At 34.8% G+C, this 19,280-nt stretch overlaps 1 protein-coding gene across 1 annotated transcript in view; it reads left to right on the top strand.

The window, feature by feature from the left end:
• The window catches only part of LOC138712100 (protein lin-54 homolog), a 53,237-nt gene that overhangs the window by 24,305 nt on the left and 9,652 nt on the right, over positions 1 to 19,280 (top strand). The window contains exons 5-11 of the mRNA XM_069843498.1: positions 2,744 to 2,875; positions 7,559 to 7,756; positions 8,539 to 8,733; positions 10,983 to 11,212; positions 11,569 to 11,806; positions 14,634 to 14,833; positions 16,829 to 17,004. Coding sequence (XP_069699599.1) covers positions 2,744 to 2,875; positions 7,559 to 7,756; positions 8,539 to 8,733; positions 10,983 to 11,212; positions 11,569 to 11,806; positions 14,634 to 14,833; positions 16,829 to 17,004 — 1,369 coding nt within the window. The remainder of the gene's footprint in view (positions 1 to 2,743; positions 2,876 to 7,558; positions 7,757 to 8,538; positions 8,734 to 10,982; positions 11,213 to 11,568; positions 11,807 to 14,633; positions 14,834 to 16,828; positions 17,005 to 19,280) is intronic.

Below are 19,280 nucleotides of genomic sequence, written 5' to 3' on the forward strand. Positions count from 1 at the left end.
CCCATTATCTCCTGGCCTAGTTGCCTTATAAGCGATGCCTTCTTGGTATCACTTATGGGGTTCAGACCGTCCTGTCTTCGGACAGTTGACTAAACCAGTGGTTCCCAACCTCTTTTGACTGACGGCACACTTTACTGTGCGCCCACGATATCGCGACACTCTTATTTGTTTTTATTAAACCACCAGTGCTTTTCTTCTGGAGAAAAAGGTGGTGGAACTCTGTATAGAATATTTTATAGCGGACGGGCAGATGGTTACTGTTCACTGCACGGGAATTTTGTCATTCGTCCAGATAAAACTTTCGAGGTCTAAGCGGAATTCAAGAAAAATAATTGTAAAAATATAATTATTGACACACATTTCGGTTCCATGATGAAAAATGTAACAAAAAGGTACCAGAATGCCGTTCCAGAGTGTTCCGTTAGAAAAGAGCACTTATAACAATTTCTATGTAGTGTCGGACATCCAGTATTGTAAATAGGTCGATGTTAACACGCAATCGAAAAACAAAAAACAAAAAAACAAGCAGCAACTTGAGTGGCTTTAGAAAAAAACAAAGGTGTATGTAAAAAAATTCATCCTGTCTATGCTGGTTGTCCGATAAAAGATTTTTGTTGTCGTTTTTGGATATGCACCTATTTAAATTAGTGTAAAGTCTGCGCTTGGTGGGTTGCATAGAGTTTCCCTATATGTGGCCTTATGATTAACAGGCCAAGACGTAAATCATCTTCAAGATGCAGCAGTCTGTTACTTTGTTTTGGAGTTCACTATTTTCATGGTAAAAAATGCTGATTCACATAAGTATGACGTTGAAAACGACAGTTCTAAATGTCTTTTTAGTTTATTCAGCACCATCGACTGCTTTGACGAAACATTTCCGCATGTAAGACACTCGGGATTTTATTTATATTAATCTCCACATCACGTAAAACCATATTGCTGCAAGTATTCATCACTATAATATTTACGAAACGCAGTACGTTCTTGCGAACCCCGAAGGAAACTTTCGCTCACATTATTTGAATTAGCACTGCTGTCATCTAACCCAGAACTTAATTCAGATTATGTTTTTTAAATAAAAAATTTGTCCATAAAAATCTAAATAAAGCACTTTTGATAAAAAAAATCGCACTATCTGTTCTAACGATTCTAGATTCTGATTATTACTAAGTGGGGAGAGTAAACGAATTACCAAGCTTTGTTGCAGGTGTTTACTTTCATTCGAATTATCGCCAGGAAAAAAAAAAAAATTAAACTGAGCATTGTTGCAGATGTTTCACGTTTCATTGGTAAAGTCTGTCTCAAAGTAAAATATACCATATCAAAGACTTCGTTGTAATGGGACTTTCTGGATAGCATGAAATTTATTTTTGAGTTCCAAAATTTCACGACACACTCCATGGGGTTGCGCGACACACTGGTTGGGAACCCCTGGACTAAACAACACAGTGACATTTAAATGATCATACATATTTACTATAATACACTAATTAATTAGAATATAATGCGTACACTGTACAAGGTTTGAACGTTTATCCATTTGTGCAGAACTTTTACTGCTTAATTGTCTTATGAAGAATAGTTTCCACTGTTATTATCCAGTGCAATCGAACTGTTTCCGGTCTTACTCGTTAAAAATGACAATAATAACAGCAATACAATAAAAAATAATACAAATAGCGATACTATTGCAGACATGCCTATGACTGTCCAGATACCTGTACGGTATTTTGTATAATACGAAAAGTTGTTATGATCTGGAAACAATATAATATAATAATTAAAATATAGAATAGAAGAAATACATTAGACTTTACACACATTTTTCATTTCGTGAACAAAGCAAACATACATTATCCTTATAAACATCGAGCGGGACACTTTTTTTCAAACCGAAAAATCTGGACCATACATCGGCAATCCTGGACTTAGCTGATTTCACTAATGTTTTTCAGTCTTCGCTGAAGATAACAACTTGGCGTAACGAGCTCATGAAAGAAGAGTGGAGGGATTAATAATAATAATAATAATAATAATAATAGCACGTATGGGCGAATCCAGAAATGTAGGAGAGTGTTAGTTGGGAGACCGGTGGGAAAAAGACCTTTGGGGAAGCCAAGAGGTAGATGGGAAGATAATATTAAAATTGATTTGAGGAAAGTGGGATATGATTGTAGAGATTGAATTAATCTTGCTTAGGGTAGGGACCGTTGGCAGGCTTATGTGTGGGCGGCAATGAACCTCCAGGTTCCTTAAAAGCCATAAGTAATAATAATAATAATAATAATAATAATAATAATAATAATAATTTGTTACAATAATTACATAATAGTGTATTAACATTTGCGATATGAAAGTAGAGTGACAAATCGAACTGGGTGAACTGGATATGTATTTTATTGTTACTTAGGTTTCTTTTATTGTATGAAATTAATATAGCCTATTATACTGTACGAGTATATGAATTTTTCTGTAAAACGTGTTTAACATCAGACAGTGGTATGTTTAAAATAGTGTCACCATCATAAGTTATTGCCAGCGCATTAGTCACTAATGTCATATTTCTCCATAACCATAACAATCGGAATTCCGCCAACAGCTGCTATTGGAATGCACACGTGTTCGGATTTGTATTCAACAATTAGTCACCATCTGTTGGAAATGTAACACCCCTCACATTACTCAGTCTGCAGCTTGGCGTTGCAGTGTAAGTTATACACAACTATTCTGGTTATAATTGCAGGGTTCTTTGAAGCCTGGAACGATGTTGACGTCTTCGACGGGGACAGGGCAAGTGATTCGGATACCAGCCACTCAAAACGTAGTTGGGACCTCGGGCAACATCGCTCAGCTCCAGGTTCCAGGCGCAAGACAGGTAAGAAGACGACGTCTAACGAAACCAAGGGTCCGATTTCTGACAGGTAAGATTAGAGACTTCAAGATAACAGTAGTTGGTTGAGTTGTGTATTTATTATTATTATTATTATTATTATTATTATTATTATTATTATTATTATTATTATGTTCATGCTCGCGGCTCTCCAGGTTCAGAATAATTGATATAATAGGCTATAGAAAAAAAGATCAGCCTTATAAAAAGGAACAAAATGAAACAATAAGAACATAGAGACCTTTCATTTATAGTCTTCTGCCCAATGCATTGCAAACCAGCATTCTCCAGTCTTTCCTATTTTCTGCTTTCCTCTTAGTCTCCGCATATGATCTATATACTCTATCTTAATGTCGTCTATCATCCGATTTCTTATGCCCTAAATTCTTTTCTTCCGTTCACCATTCCATCCATTGTATCCTTCAGAGACAATAGAAATTGTAAAAGCTATTTAAAGAGAAATTTATATAATTGCGTTTTTGTTTGGTTGTTAAAATTATTTAACACTAATTAGTAGGAGGGCGTATTGATATGCAATAAAAAACGGCAAAGTAAGCGTGCACATAAGCACTAAAATAACAAAATATGCACTGTTAAAATTTGGGGGGAAAAGTCTTGTTTTATTTCGTACTTTATGTTGAGCAATTTACTATTATTGATGATTTTTCTGTTATACATACAAATATTGAGACACCATCATTTGTTAAAAGTTGCGTGTTCTTCAACCCACTACGTAAGCAATACATTTCTGACACATTTTTCGTCTTGCCATCGTTGAAAAAAGTAATTCAAAATTAATAATTTTCTTGCGGCTAAGCTGTTCTAAAATACAATGCACTCTACACACTGTTGAAGTTTCTCTAACTTGTCACCATATAAAATGAAATAGGCTATTCCGATTTGACACTTGGTAAGTAGAAAGTAGAAAATTGCGTTAACGTGCCCATATTATTATTGACAGGTGGCGAAAGTCGAGTTTAGCTAGCGCAAAAATGTGTATAAATACTTTGTAACTTCTGCACCTGGCATTTTGCAGAGTTCTCGTGACAACTGTCAAAATCTTGAAGTAGACAATAAGAACCACCGCTTGTTTTGATTATCTGTTCCATTAATCTCAATTTTCATCCATCATAATATCCTATTGGTGTCAAACCTGTCTTCAGACCATAATGATTCGCCGACAACAGTGCACTGTCTGCATGTTGTCAGATTGCAGTAAATAAAATAAAACTACTGTATTGTGTTTCAGTGCCTGCGTTTCTTCTGTATTCCATTTTTCCTATTTTCTGTGTTCTTAATATTGATTTAACCACCTGCTTACTAAAAATAACAAATTATGCTTCTATATGTGCCAAAAGCTGGAATATGCATTAAGCCCTTAAATATATATATATATATATATATATATATATATATATGTATATTGTAAAAATTCAGCTTTGGTTGCAAATAGCGTAAAATGTGTTTATATAATTATAGCATAAATGATTTACGACTAAGGAATAAAACATACAAATATGCTAAATTCCGCCCCCTGTTAAGTGATCACACTTTCTTTCCACAATACGATAAAAAAAGTTATAGGGATTTAAGAAAATTTCAATGATTGCGCGAAATGTTCCTGTTTGTCTTTGGAACAAACATTTCCTTTATTATCCATTTATTTATGTTATTATTTTGCTCGAATTTTTAGAATATTTTTATGCAGTTCAAACAACATTTGTGCCGTATAATAATTACCGTCCCTTCATTCGAGACAGTTCAAAATGAATTAAATCAGCCCACTGTTGAAGTTTCAAAACTGCACATTCATTTGAAAATCGCCATATGTTGCTTTCTCTGGACTATCTTCAAAGGCAAGGAACCGTTATTGATCAATGTACGTAAAGTCTTCGTCACTTTATAACGTCCCAAAATCCTGGAAGACTTCATCACTTCTTATCGCATATGACCACCTGCAACTTCCGAAAAAGTTTTTTGAATATGCTGTGATTTCATTTCATTCTTCGTCGCAACTCATTATATGCTACAGTGATTGGACTCGTAGTGAATCATTTAAGAAATCGACGAACAACCAGGCTCTTCCTTAAAAAAAACTCTGGTCAAGAAATCGGATTCTGTTCTATAACATGTAGGTAGAATATGTTCAAATAACATTTCGTAAATACTGTTTAGATGTCGATACTCTAGTTAAATCAAGCTAGTTCAATGAAATCTAAGTATTAAACAACTATCGACATTTTTTCTTTAGAAAAGTACCTTAGGCCCTATAATTAATTATTCCAATTAAATGTAATTTACTCTCGTCCGACACAAAACTCTATTCCCATCATCAATATTGCTTGTTAATAGTTCTTCGAATTGTGGAACCAAGATATTTCACACAACACCAGTACACTGAGTTCTTTTCATTTTAAGTTCACGTTTAACAGCTATCCGCAAAACAGGGTGTGCACATACTGTAAGATCAGTTGATCATTGAAACTGAATGAACAGTGTTCTGCTACGAAGAGACCTATTTTTCCCTCGGCTATTTTCGTATTGTATTATTTTTAAAGGTTTCTGTTTAGAAATAAATGATAACGGTTTCAGTTTAGAAAGAAATGATTCTGCGCGTTTTTTTGTGTGTGAGTATATTTCTCGAGGTCTGCTAATTTTGCTGTGATTTCAACTTACGTAGCACTTTACAAAACGCTCCTGCGGCATTCCCTTTTATCTTCAGCCCTTTACAAAAAGTTCATTTTTTAATCCTCTTCAGGAAACTTTTGTATAATATTGAGAGCCCTTCGTCGTAATACATATAAAAATGCATGTAAATAAAATACAGCATTGAGAACAAGTATATCACAAGACATTCCTATATATATACTGGGAAATATAATTGAATCGGTTATTGTTGAAAGGAACTAAGTCCACTTTTTAAAGTTTTGAGATAATCGAAAAAAACTTTTGTGGATAATCTATCGAAGATTAAACCAACATATATTGTACACATAAAAAATATGTGGACTTAGTTCCTTTCAACAATAACCGATTCAATTATAAATAAATATATGGTTGTGGTTGACACTGCGTGGGAAAACTCACGTGTGGAGGCTGGGCGTTATCTTGCACAATAATTAATGATCTATTGGGCAACTGCACGTGATTATCCAACTCCAAGGTCACGACGGGGAAGAACTAAATTGTAAACAGTGGTCGGCTGGCTGGCAGTGGAAGCAATGTTTAGTCTTAGAGATATCTTGGTGTCTAGTTAAGTCACTGATAACGAAAATATTCAATACATATCTGAAGGCCACGGACACGAGTTTCAAATAAGACTCTGTAGATTCTCCATTCCCTTAAACGTGTTAAATGTTTCGTATATAGCCTTAATAATTATTATAATTTTAATATTATTTATCCAGAACACTAAATTTGTCATCACAGTTACTTTAAAATGCCACAATTTCGACTCGTCACTAAATGACAGTTTTTGGTATCAAGCATCTTAAAACATCAGATTTGGTGACAGAATTACAGATTGGCAGCACTATTGGGAGAACAGTGCGTCATTACATATCAAACACTATTATGTTCTTTTCTGTTAGGAGTCTGGTTCTGTACTTATATTAGAACCTGTCTTTTTCATTTATAAGGCCGAGATATCACCACCACCCATCATTATCATCATCATTATATTATTATTATTATTATTATTATTATTATTATTATTATTATTATTGTGACTTTTATTTTGCGTTAACCACCACACACCCGACAACAATGTGACTTTTATTTTTAATAATTCACCCTACAACAATGGGTATTCCACTCAACACAGCAACACAGTAGTCGTTATTGCACTCCACACGACGACAATGGCAATACACGTGTATTATTGAGAAGAACAACAGTGTACTCCTAATTTCAATTAATATTCACAATGCACTATGTGCAGAACAAAACTGTCAGTTCTCAGTTCGCAGTTTGTTTGCCTTGGCTAGTTCTTCTAGCTCACTGTTCAAGTTCACTGCACATCGAACCCAGGTCTTGCCAGTTGCGGTCCACCACACGTCGAACTCAGGTCTTCCGACTACGGTCCATGACACGTCGAACTCAGGTCTTCCCAGTTGCGGTTCTCTGCATGTCGAACCCCGGTCTTCCAGATGCTCTCGAAGACTAGCTTCCTTGCTCGCTTGAAGACTCACTTGTAGACTGACTCACGACTGACCCTTCTGTCGGCACTCACAGTGTTATTTATTAAATCACATGTTCTGGAGTCTTCAATTGGCGTGGCTTTCAGAATCTGCGAGAGGAATACGCTTCTCAGTGCTTCCCTTGCTCTCTCCGCTCCGCACCGTCACTGTAGTTCTTCCCCCTTTGCTCCGTACCACGCTACAGCTCCTACCGAAGCTCGAGTTTCCGTTTCCCCGCGCCTTCCTTCTCGCTAGATGCGCGTGCAACTTTCTGACGCGTCCAGATCATTTCAGATGGGTGCCACATTATTATAGTTGCATTTCTTTTATTGCTTTCATTCCCATTCTGTTTAGAATAAATTCAGTTTTGCTTACAGTAACACATGCATGTCAAAGATGTACTAAAATCAGTCAGCTGAAATAGATAGAAGTGTGTCATCAATCAGAGATCTAACTTGTGGTAGTCTTACACGTAAACATTTGTTCGCAGTTGCAGTATGTGCGACTTGTGAGCTCGTCTGGAAGCACCACTACAACTGTCACAAGCACTGGTAAGTCCCGTGCTGCAACTGTGGTACCAGTGAGTGCTATGAGTGGGGGCAAGCCCATCGCCCTGGCTGCTATGCGCACACAGCAGCAGACTGTCAAGATGGTGCCCATAGCCCCTGCAACTCCAGCCATTCGAACAGTAAGTAACCGATTTCATGTTTGCTTTCAGTTCAGGGATCCACAGATTCCAGTCTGTTATCTATGGTGGTCTGGTGATTATCAGTATTCTACTTACTAACGTTGCCTATATAAAAAACACTCGAAATAATTGATCATGTGATTTCATCATGTCCTAATTTCACTTTGTTGCTGTACCACGGATCAGAACTGAGTAACAGTCAATGAACTGGTTATTGTTTTTGTAATTTAGATACGAAATCTTCCTGATTGATAATGTTGTAGCCTGTCACAGAATGAGAAGGCTGAAGGCAAAATTTATTGACGTCAGCACATTACACTGTAAACTACATTGCACACACTGTTGGTCACACATTTTTATAAAAGCAACAACAAAACTCCAAAATAATGGTGAAGTTAATTGCTACACCAGAACCCAGTACTCTTCACACCAACCCCATACCATAAATGCCGTACGGCTGTACCAGCTGGTACCATATGATTACAAACCAAATTCGCAACATTGTAATTTCCGTAGCAGTTGGTCACTTGATTGGTTGGTTTGAATGATTGGCGTGAAGTCACTCAATTGTTAATTTATTTCACATTCTGAACAGAGTATAGCTGTTATCCCCTGTAGTTGAAATGGGACGTTAAATAAAGAACTGCTTACGATAAATTCCTTGTTTTAACATAAAGTTTTGCATTTGTATTTTGTGTTTGTATCTAATGACGAACCTATAATCTGTAATAGATTGTACAGGGAACAAATGAATACAAAATACAAATATGGTCTGTGCTCAGGTTGTTCCCAAGTCGACTGGCCAGACAGGACAGAGGATATTGATACCAGCATCTGCACCAGTAACTCAGCTTAGAGCTGGGTCGAACGTTGCGGCACTGTCAGCCTCTGCTGTAAACCAGATGACGTCAGGGACCACCATTTTGCCATCTGGTGCCAGTAGTTATGTCATGCTCCCTGCTCAGTATGTTCAGCAGGTGAGATATGAACTCTGAAGATGCAATTTAAATTACATTTCTAAATAAGTAGATGTTATAATCATGGATTTGAATTTCTTCTCCAGCATGGATGTTAGTCTTCATTATGGTTTCATGTGTTTTGTTATGTTTGTTGCGATTTTATGTTAATACCATACTATGCCATGTGATACCTGCTACTAGTTTGTTTATTGTTGAGAGTTTGAATTTCGTAAAATAAAGAGATAATAAAAGTAGCAAAAGGCTAACCTGAAAATTCTTTAAAAGAATGAATTCATTCATTCATTCATTCATTCATAGTGTTCTGCCCAAGGGCAGGTCTTTCACTGCAAACCCAGCATTCTCCAATCTTTCCTATTTTCTGCCTTCCTCCTAGTCTCTGCATATGATTCATATGTATATTAATGTCGTCTATCATCTGATATCTTCTTGTGCCCCTAACTCTTCTCCAGTTCACCATTCCTTCCAGTGCATCCTTCAGCAGGCAGTTTCTTCTCAGGCAGTGACCAAACCAATTTCTTTTTTTCTTTCTGATCAACTTCAGCATCATTCTTTCTTCACCCACTCTTTCCAACACAGCTTCATTTCTTATTCTCTCTGTCCACTTCACACGTTCTAGTCTTCTCCATATCCACATTTCAAATGCTCCAAGTCACTTCTCTTCATTTTGTCGTAATATACAATAAATTCAATTCAACAATCACCAACAAAGAATAGGTAAATACCCACACCGCGATTTTACCAATTATTGACAAAAACTCTAATTCACACTTTTTAACAACACCTGAGAGCTTTGGAGCTTTAAATACAAGCAAAAGTTTTGGATTTTTAAGAATTCTTAAAAGCCTCATATTCAACTCTCCAATTCGGAAATGTAAATATTGTACAGAGTGTAGTGATAGGAAAGACCATGTTTCCAATGTTAAGCAGAAAAAAATTATAAATTACGTATGTCCAACAATACTGTCAGTACAGCAATGTAGTTCTTTTCATAAGCTTTGATTTATATGTACCTGATTTAGATGTTGTTTTAATGTGTATGATATTGGTGATTAAGGTGGCAATGAAACATAGGTATGTAAATTTCCAATCGGATATTTGCCTTAGTGACTGAGAGAAACCATGAAACACCCTTGTCAGAATGGCCGGTTTTGGAGTTTGAACATTGGATCTCCCGAATGTGAGTCTCATATGTTACTGGCTGAGCTATCTCGCTCGACTGTAGACGTTTTAATAAGTTCTTATTGAAATTCATAACCTGGCTGTTCTCGAAGTGTTCTGTGCATGGGCAGCAATTTGTACTGAAATATTTTGTATTTTATTGCAGTAAGTCCTCTTGATGACTATTTATAACCTATTTTTTTACATCTGAAATCATTACAACAGAATTTAACTTAATAGTTAAAGGAAATAAAAAGCTAAAAACCCGAAACGTAACCATGTTAAGAACATATACCAAATGTAAGTCAGTAGGCCTACATTAAAATATGTATGAATTTTTTTGGATCTTTGGAGAAAGCGAAAAAATGCAATTCTGGGGTTCTTCCTGCAATTTGCAGCCTGAATAATAGAATCCCTTCAAAACCGTCATTCTTCTCATAAATCTTTGCTTCTGTATCATCACCATAACATAGAAACAGCTGTAATGTTACTTATTTGCTGCTTGAATATCCAGTTATATGCACATTGCTTTTCAGTCTGGCAAAAAAGTGGCTAAAGGTTTTCTTACTGTATGAATACCTATATTATGGTACCATGCTTTAACCTTAAAATCTGAATAAAATAATAAATACATGATGACGTCGAAATTATATTTATGTTTAGTATTTATAGCTGTACACTTCATTGAAATTCTGTCACAAAATATCACACACATAGATAAAATGTATATTATCGGGAAGAAGTTTCAGATGCAAGCTACACATTACACATTCTCCTATTCTGCAGCTTAATCTTCTTTCTCTAAAGAATTACAAGGAAGTTCCAAATAAATCTTATTCCACAACCTTCATTTCATTAAGAAGAATCGTTTTTTTATTTTTATTTAATTTTTTAACAATCTTCTGCTGTTTGCCTCTCGTTGTAAACTCTTGAAGAAAACTCAGCAGACTTGTCGCAACTTGTAGTGAAATGCATCAAATTAACGATTGTAACAATATAATCTTAGAATTATAGGACTGCCCACTTGCAACTGCAGTTTATAACTTGTCGCTTTATGAAAGAGGCCCAGACTGAAGTTGTTTTTATAGTTGCAGAACCAGCAAAGTCAACAGCAGCAACAACAGCAGAGTCAGCAACAGCAGCAACAGAGCATCCTAAATGCCCAGAGTGCAGTCTCTCAGTCGTCCAGCAACAATGCAGCCAGTGCTGAGGCACACAACCAATCCAGGCCAAGCTTACCAACCAGGACAACACTCGAGCCTAATGGAATCCGGCCAAGAAAACCGTGCAATTGTACCAAGTCACAATGCCTCAAATTGTGAGTACCTAATTGATAGAACTTTCTTTCTGCCATAGCCATAAATGACAAAGACTACTATACAAAATTTAAATTTCTAGATACAGTTCTGAATTACCGTTTATTTAGCTTAGTAACAACTTCTTTTTGGTGTAGTCTCTTCTCCTGAATGATGATACTAAACAATAATTTTCCATGAATGAACTTTGTTACTTCTTAGAGCAGTTATTGAGGGTAGAATGTTGTTATACAAATACATGTACTGCACCCAATGCTCTGTCCATTTCGTGTACTTCCCTTTTGCATGGTACCTTAGTATTAATATATTCTTAAAGTGGTAAAAATTACTATTGTGATTATTTTTTGTTTCTTTCCAGATATTGTGACTGTTTTGCAAATGGTGAATTTTGTCATATGTGTAATTGTAACAATTGTTTCAACAATTTGGAGCATGAGGAAGATAGACAGCGAGCCATCAAGTCTTGTCTAGAAAGAAATCCGAATGCTTTTAGGCCAAAAATAGGAAAGGGTAATGTTGGAGATGAGCGAAGACACAACAAGGGTTGCAATTGTAAGAGGTCAGGCTGCCTCAAAAACTACTGCGAGTGTTATGAGGTATGCAGTGTTTTATTGCAGCAACTTAAGATTATTACATTTCATACAACCAGTATAATAATAAAAATATAAGTTTATTCTTTTCAAAGTGCTACATTTATTGGATACATGCAAGGCTATAGGTCCTATTTTAAATAATCAATAATTGATAAATAGATTCAACATAAATATATTTTTATATAATTGCAGCCCCTACTCCAGTATTTGCTTTAGTTCATTCATCAACTTTAGTTACTGCAGGGGTTTTTTTTTTATTAATTCGCTTTAGAGTTGTTTTTAGTGATATTAATTTAAAATTGGTGCTGTATGAATGACACATAACCTTGCATACATTTTATGTATGAACTAATAAAAATACTATTGTGTCGAATTATGAGTAACTACTGTACTGTCTAATATACCATGTTTCAAAATTATGGTAATACTTTCATATGATTATTATTAAATATTAATTATGTAATAACTTGGTGCATATAATTTTCTTAAGAAACCCTCTAAGTTTTTATTGGAACATTATCAGCACTCTTGGTTGAGTTCACCATTCTTAATCAAAGTTTTACCATGGTAAAGTTCACATTTTACCCTGTTTAACCTCAGTATCTGGTGCACCAGTCACGATAAAAGTTAAACATGATAGTTTACCAAGGTAAAACTTAACCACTTGTGATGGAGTGATTATGTGGGATTTATAATAATAATAATAACAATAATAATAATAATAATAATAATAATAATAATAATAATAATAATAATAATGGTTTATTTAACCTGGCAGAAGTGAAGTTCCAATAAAATGGGTACACATCTCAATGTTCTTGTTGGAATAGAAAACAAAATGATGTACCTGTATTATTTAAACACAGATCAACGTCAAATTGTTGTTACTGTGTAAAGTGGGGATCCCTTTGAAGAATACGGGGTTAGGAAAATCAAGAAAAGATTTCGTCTGTTCAAAAAAAAGCATGTGGTGGGTAATGAAATTAATGAAATGATTGGAATTTCCTACTAATCGAAATTATTCCGTCTCGCCTATGAACAGAATTTTAGCAATATTAAGATAGCAGACTACAGGACTAAATGCCGAAAGTTGTCCAATATTTTCTCGAAGGGTTGAGGAAAAATGCGAAAAAATCTCAGCCAGGATTCAGTCCTAGGTCTGAGTTTTGAAGTCAGGCACATTGACTGCTAGTCCAAGTGCCTGAGGAGTTAAATGCTATTGGAATTGCAACAAAAAGTAGAAATAATTCTATGATAGCAATCAAGGAGAATGAATGGGGACATTGGCGCACTCCTCTGTTAATCTTAGCTGGAGGTGATAGGGATTCTTATTTTATAATTATTTTATTCTTTTGCAGTTATCCATTATTCTTTTATTAGGTAATGTGGAAACACTCTGTTTTGTCATAATTTCGACTGTAGTTGTTATCTTCATATGCAGTCAAAGATCTGTGATTTATACCACTCTTTAATCAAAAAGATTTTCATTTCAGTAATCCGAACTATCTTCAGAATACATACGAATACATATCAAAGTTTCATTATTTCTTGTACAAAAGTTGATTCGCCTGGTAGTAAATATATTTGAAGAGGCAGAAAAACTTTCCATTGTATACATTTATTATGGAAATAACAGGGATTGAAGTCGTCCAATTGAAAACTCACCATAGTTTTTCAGTAATACCCTTGGTACCTCCACTATACTGCAAAAGTTCGTGATTTCTTGCTTAAGACCTCATTTCAATATATTTTCTGATTTCAACATTTTGAGAAATCTCATATGTGAAATGCTAAAACCAAGATTATACTGAGGATCATGTAAGAGTAATTCCTAAAAGACTAATTTGGCCGTCTCTTCAATGTTGCCAACTAATACTAGATGTCACAAAAAGAGGATAAAATCACACAATGCCATGTACTATAATAATAATAATAATAATAATAATAATAATATAGTATTAACAATAACGATGTCTTGCTTTTTTTACAACATCTCATTTTTATGTTGGGGAGGTGTTTTCTAAAAGCTTCAATAATTTGTGAAAGAGTATACTTTTCTTCTGGACCTCTCGCACATTATGTTAGTAGTTAGTAGATTAGTGTATGATCTAATATTAAAATGTATTTTGTCTGGCAACATGAAATTCAATGCCTTGATTACACAGTTTACGAATCACGAGACCTAACCTAATAATGTATTTTGTTTGATCACGTGAAATGATTAGTATGAATTCCGAAAACGAATGCCAGTTTGAAATGTGTGCTTTAGAATATTTACTCCATTACTGTAATAAAAGTCTAAACACGAAAAAAATTAATTAAAATGTGAAATGATATTTCTGCCGATTACTCAAGGGCATGATGTATCACACGAAATATGTTATATTTATTTACACTTAGCATCTGACTCTAATCTTGAAATTTTAACCACAACACAATGCAACACATACAAAAACTATTATGTATTAATATTAATACTGATATTAATTAATTATTAGTATGTTCAAATTTCACTAGCTTCCAGTAATGGGCTCAGAAATCTAGAGCAATTTGAATTTTCAGAATTTAAGCTACTGACAACTTGTGTTACTGCTGTCAACGTAACAGTTATAAAATCACTACCAGTTGTAGTATTTCTCAGTACCGAAATTCGAAACGAAGTTGACAAAAGAAAATTCAACCTGCAAACTATAAAATCACCATAATCCACTAGCTTATGTATTAATGGAGGGAAAATGGTTAGGTTTCATCCTTAGGGTATTAAGTAAGCTGACCCGGTATGTAGCTCAAGGACATATTCATAATGAGAATGAAAATTAAATGTTTACAGGCGAAGATTCCTTGTTCTAACAACTGTAAGTGTGTGGGTTGTCGGAATGTGGAAGAGAGCTCAGACAAGAACACACTACGGGACCTGGCAGAAGCAGCAGAAGTGCGTGTACAGCAACAAACAGCCATTAAGAACAAACTCTCAGCTCAAATACAGGACATTGCTTTCAGACCACCACGTCCTGCACAGAGTGGAACAAGGTAAACAGACAGGTGTCGAATTTGAGATATTCTGAGTGATCAGAGATTTCTCCTAGAATGTTTTAGTTGTAGTTGTTGTGCAGTGAAATTGTATTTTATTAACATAGGTGGCCACCAGCATAGCTCAGTTGGTAGAGGCGCTACCTACTTACCAAGAGCTGCTCTCAGACGTGGGTTCGATTTCTTAGCCTGATTATCTGATTGGGTTTTTTTTCCGAGATTTTCCCCATCTCACTATCACTATTCCATCGATGCTAAGTAGTTGATATGGCGTCGTTAAATAACCAAATAATAATAATAATATAGGTTGTCAGCCTATAAGATGTGTGGGAATAGAAGAAGCAGCCCTTTTTTTCCATAAGCATTTCCTGGAAAATAACTATTTTATACACCCCACTATACAATTATAAAAAAAATAGAAGTAATTTTCAGAGAATGTGTACGTAAAAAGTAATTTGTTTGGAAAAAAAATACAGAGTTATTTTATAGGTTTTGATCTTCATCTTCAAAACGTAGAAAATCATCTTCAGAGATAAATAGTCACTTGAAATCTCTTCTGCATCAGAAATCAAGTCATCACTGTTTTGAAACAATAAATTATCCTATAGTCACATTTATTAAATGAGTTAACAGCTTTTACTGATTACCTTAATGCAGTTAAATTTTAACAACCATATTTAATTGCTTAATTCCTTCCCACCATCTTTTTCTGAAAATTCGGAGGTAAAAAATCTATGAGGGGAAATAATGTGATGAGTACAAAATTTCGGGAATAAATTGGTCATAAATAACATCAACAATTCGTGCTCTAATCAAATTAATGTTTACTACTAAATAAGTATAATTTGAGTAATTATGTACGGTCTTCCCGCTTTTCTTTGTACAAATTCTAATGTTGGTAGCCTGATCCTGACTAACCTTGGATCATGATGTTAAACTTCGAGCATAAAATGCTCATATGAAAATTAACTTACTAATTATGTAAAGAAAATAGACATAGATAATTATGTTTTACGCTCAAATATTTTCATCAGAGAAAAATCCAGATCATCTTCCATGTCATCAGAGAAATTATCGGCGTTTTTCCCTGTGAATAGATAATATTTGGATTTTCCATGCATGTTATTTCGATATTTTTAATATTCGCGAAAGATGCTTTTGAAGAGAAAAGGTGTGATCTCCCCTCCCCCCCCCCCCCCATGTAAGAGGAGAAAATTGCGCGAGAAAAATATAATATTAAAATAAAATGTTTTAAACGTCTTTGTGGGAAAATTACTCAAGGAGAGGGAGGAATTACGCGAGTAGATATATTATTTCTTTCTTGTGTCACTTCAGAATGTGAAGACTGCTTTCAACTATGGAAATGGCATAATTTTCACTGTAGAACATCCAAGCAGTAATTATGCATAATAGTTATATAAGTAAGTGCAAATTGGCCGATTTTGACTGATTAAAATTCCACCAGAAATTTCAGCTTTCGTTATATAAAAGCAATCCATTTTGAGATATTTTTAGGGGAACGTCGAGAAATTTACATTGTATGTGTTGAAAAATAAATACTTTAAAAACATATTCACTTTACGTGTGATTTTTTAATAATTAATGATTTTGTGGACTACAGCTTCTGTGAACACTGATTTATACATTGTCAGAAATTGTGTTACACAGAGGTTCAGTGGTTCAAAGTGATGATATTTGCTTAATGTACCTACTGTCAGAAACGCATAATGTGAGCAGTGGAGACCATCGAAGCTTTATTTAGTGTTGATTCTTAAACACTATGATATTCACAAATTCACGTCTGTTACAGAGAACAGGCTGGTTTTAATTGCTGCATACTTAATGTGAGCAGTAAAGGTGACCACATGCAATCCAATTTAATTTATAACTATCACTGTCAATAAAGAAAGTGACAATCATAAATATATTCCTAAGTCATATTGTGTTAAAAGTTGTGTAAGCAAGATGTACAATATGTATGTTGACGTTTTCTAGACAACCATTCAACTTCATGACGCCGGAGGTGCTGGATGCCACATGTTTATGTTTGCTGGCTAGAGCAGAGGAAGCCGAGAGCATGGAGAATAGTGAAGAAGAGGCAGAACGTTTTATCATTGAGGAATTTGGAAAATGCTTGGTACAGATCATAGAATGTGCTACGAAAACAGAAGGTTGGTTGGTTAATTTATTTTCAGTAACAAAAATTTTCCATATGCTGTTGTTTTCCATCATTTCATAATTGTCTGGCAGAATTTACTTCCATTTCTGAAGTAGGACATATGCATTTTAACCAATACAAATGTTTTGAACATGTTTGGAAATTCTGGAAAACAGAAATGAGATAATCCAGGACCCAGCATACTCAAAAGCTTCAATGTGTCCTTTGCCTTCTAGTTGCTGTTGATACTACAGTACTATACTTAATATTAGCCAGAGGTGCTTTGTAATAATAGAGTAATCTATGGAGAATACAGTAAAATTAATACAAGAAATTCCAGAAAATAGATGATGGGTACTTATGAGTTGGACATAGATTTTATTTTAATGTTTTGGATAAATGATTGGCTGGCAGTTGATATCTAATACTGACTGAACACTTGTCGACTATATAAATTGAAGGGTTGATAGCAAAAACTCGACAAGTCCAAAATATTAATTTTTTCAGAAAGCGAAAAAAAACTGTTACGTTTCTCATACAGTATAATAATCTGACATATTTTACACAGGTATCTCGTACATCTACCAACTTTGGTAAAAAAAAGTTTCGTTCTCTTTTATATGGTTTCTTGAGGAGGGGGGATGCATTTGAGCATTGACTTTTTGCAGAAAATTTTATTTGTACACACATTAATTGAGAAAAGTATATGAAATCATGTTTCATTCATATTGTCAACTGTATCAACATACAAATAAATACTTTATAAGTGTTTTATTGAATTAAAAACTGACTGTTGGAATGATTTCCTGGACAAGAAAAACAACATTGTTATGTTTGTATTTTTCTCTTTCTAAATTTGTGTCCAATCTTTGAATTCTTGGTATGTCAGATATATCAAGTACCGAAAAATATTCTAATAACAACATAATAAGCTATAGCTGTTTTCTCACATCATGGAATCAGTTTCTGAACATAATTTATATGTTTTTCACCTTTAACATTGGCATTTCTTATTTTGTCTTCCTAATTTTCTTTCCATTTCCTTTTCTTTGGCCATTGCATATTTGGATCTGGTTCATTGTGATAATCATTCATTTGTAAAACCAAATATTTAACCAATAATGCCGACAGTAACAGATAATATGACGATGAAACAAAAGAAGACAACACTAATGCCATCTTCATGATATTTTATAACAAGAATTGGATAAGTTTGTGACGTCCGTTTTTTGCTAGAAAGATGTTGGATTAATTTGCTTTTTGCTGAAACGCTACATTTTCAAACTCTCATTTCAATGGCACAATTTCGGTTTTTGCAGAAACTTGTTATGTCAATAGATGCCTTTTGAAATGAAATGAAGAGAACTGTACTGTGCTCAAAATTTGAAGTTTTTACTTGTCCGGTTTTTGCTATCAATCCTTAGATACATATACACACAGTGTTCTGTCCAAGGGCAGGTCTTTCACTGCAAAACGAGCATTCTCCAATCTTTCCTACTTTCTGCCTTTCTCTTATATATTAATGTCGTCTATCATCTGATATCTTCTTGTACCCCTAACTCGTTTCCCATTCACCATTCCTTTCAGTGCATCCTTCAGCAGGCAGTTTTTTCTGAGCCAGTAACCCAGCCAATTCCTTTTCCTCTTTCTGATAGCTTCAGCATCATTCTTTCTTCACCCACTCTTTCCAATACAGCTTCATTCCTTATTCTGTCTGTCCACTTCACACGTTTTATTCTTTTCCATATCCACAATTCAAATCCTTCTAGACGCTTCTCTTCACTTCATCGTAATGTCCATGTTTCTGCCGCATACAATGCCACACTCCACGCAAAGCACTTCACATCTCTTAGTTCTTTTTTCAGAAGATGCTCCTTTTTCTATTAAAAGCTTTCTTTGCCATTGCTATTCTCCGTTTGACTTCCTGGCAGCATCTCATGTTACTGTTTATAGTACACCCCAAGTATTTGAAGGTGTCCACTTGCTATACTGCTTCATTTAGAATTCGCACGTTTATCTTCTTTATTTTTTCTTCCGACAACTATGGTCTTCGTCTTGTTTGTATTTATCTTCATCCCATACTGCTCACAACTATCATTTAGCTCCGGTAGCATATACCTTAATGTAGTCTCCACTTCTGCTAATAATGCCGTATCATCAGCAAATCTTATGCACTTTATGGTCTCTGCTTGTGATACCCATTTTTAGCTTGTGCACCTCACAGTGTTCTCGAATTCACCCGTGGAAGTTACTGTTGAGCTAGAATAGGACTTTGCCAGTCACGTAACT

Source organism: Periplaneta americana, chromosome 13 (assembly GCF_040183065.1).
Source record: "Periplaneta americana isolate PAMFEO1 chromosome 13, P.americana_PAMFEO1_priV1, whole genome shotgun sequence".
Taxonomy (NCBI): domain Eukaryota; kingdom Metazoa; phylum Arthropoda; class Insecta; order Blattodea; family Blattidae; genus Periplaneta; species Periplaneta americana.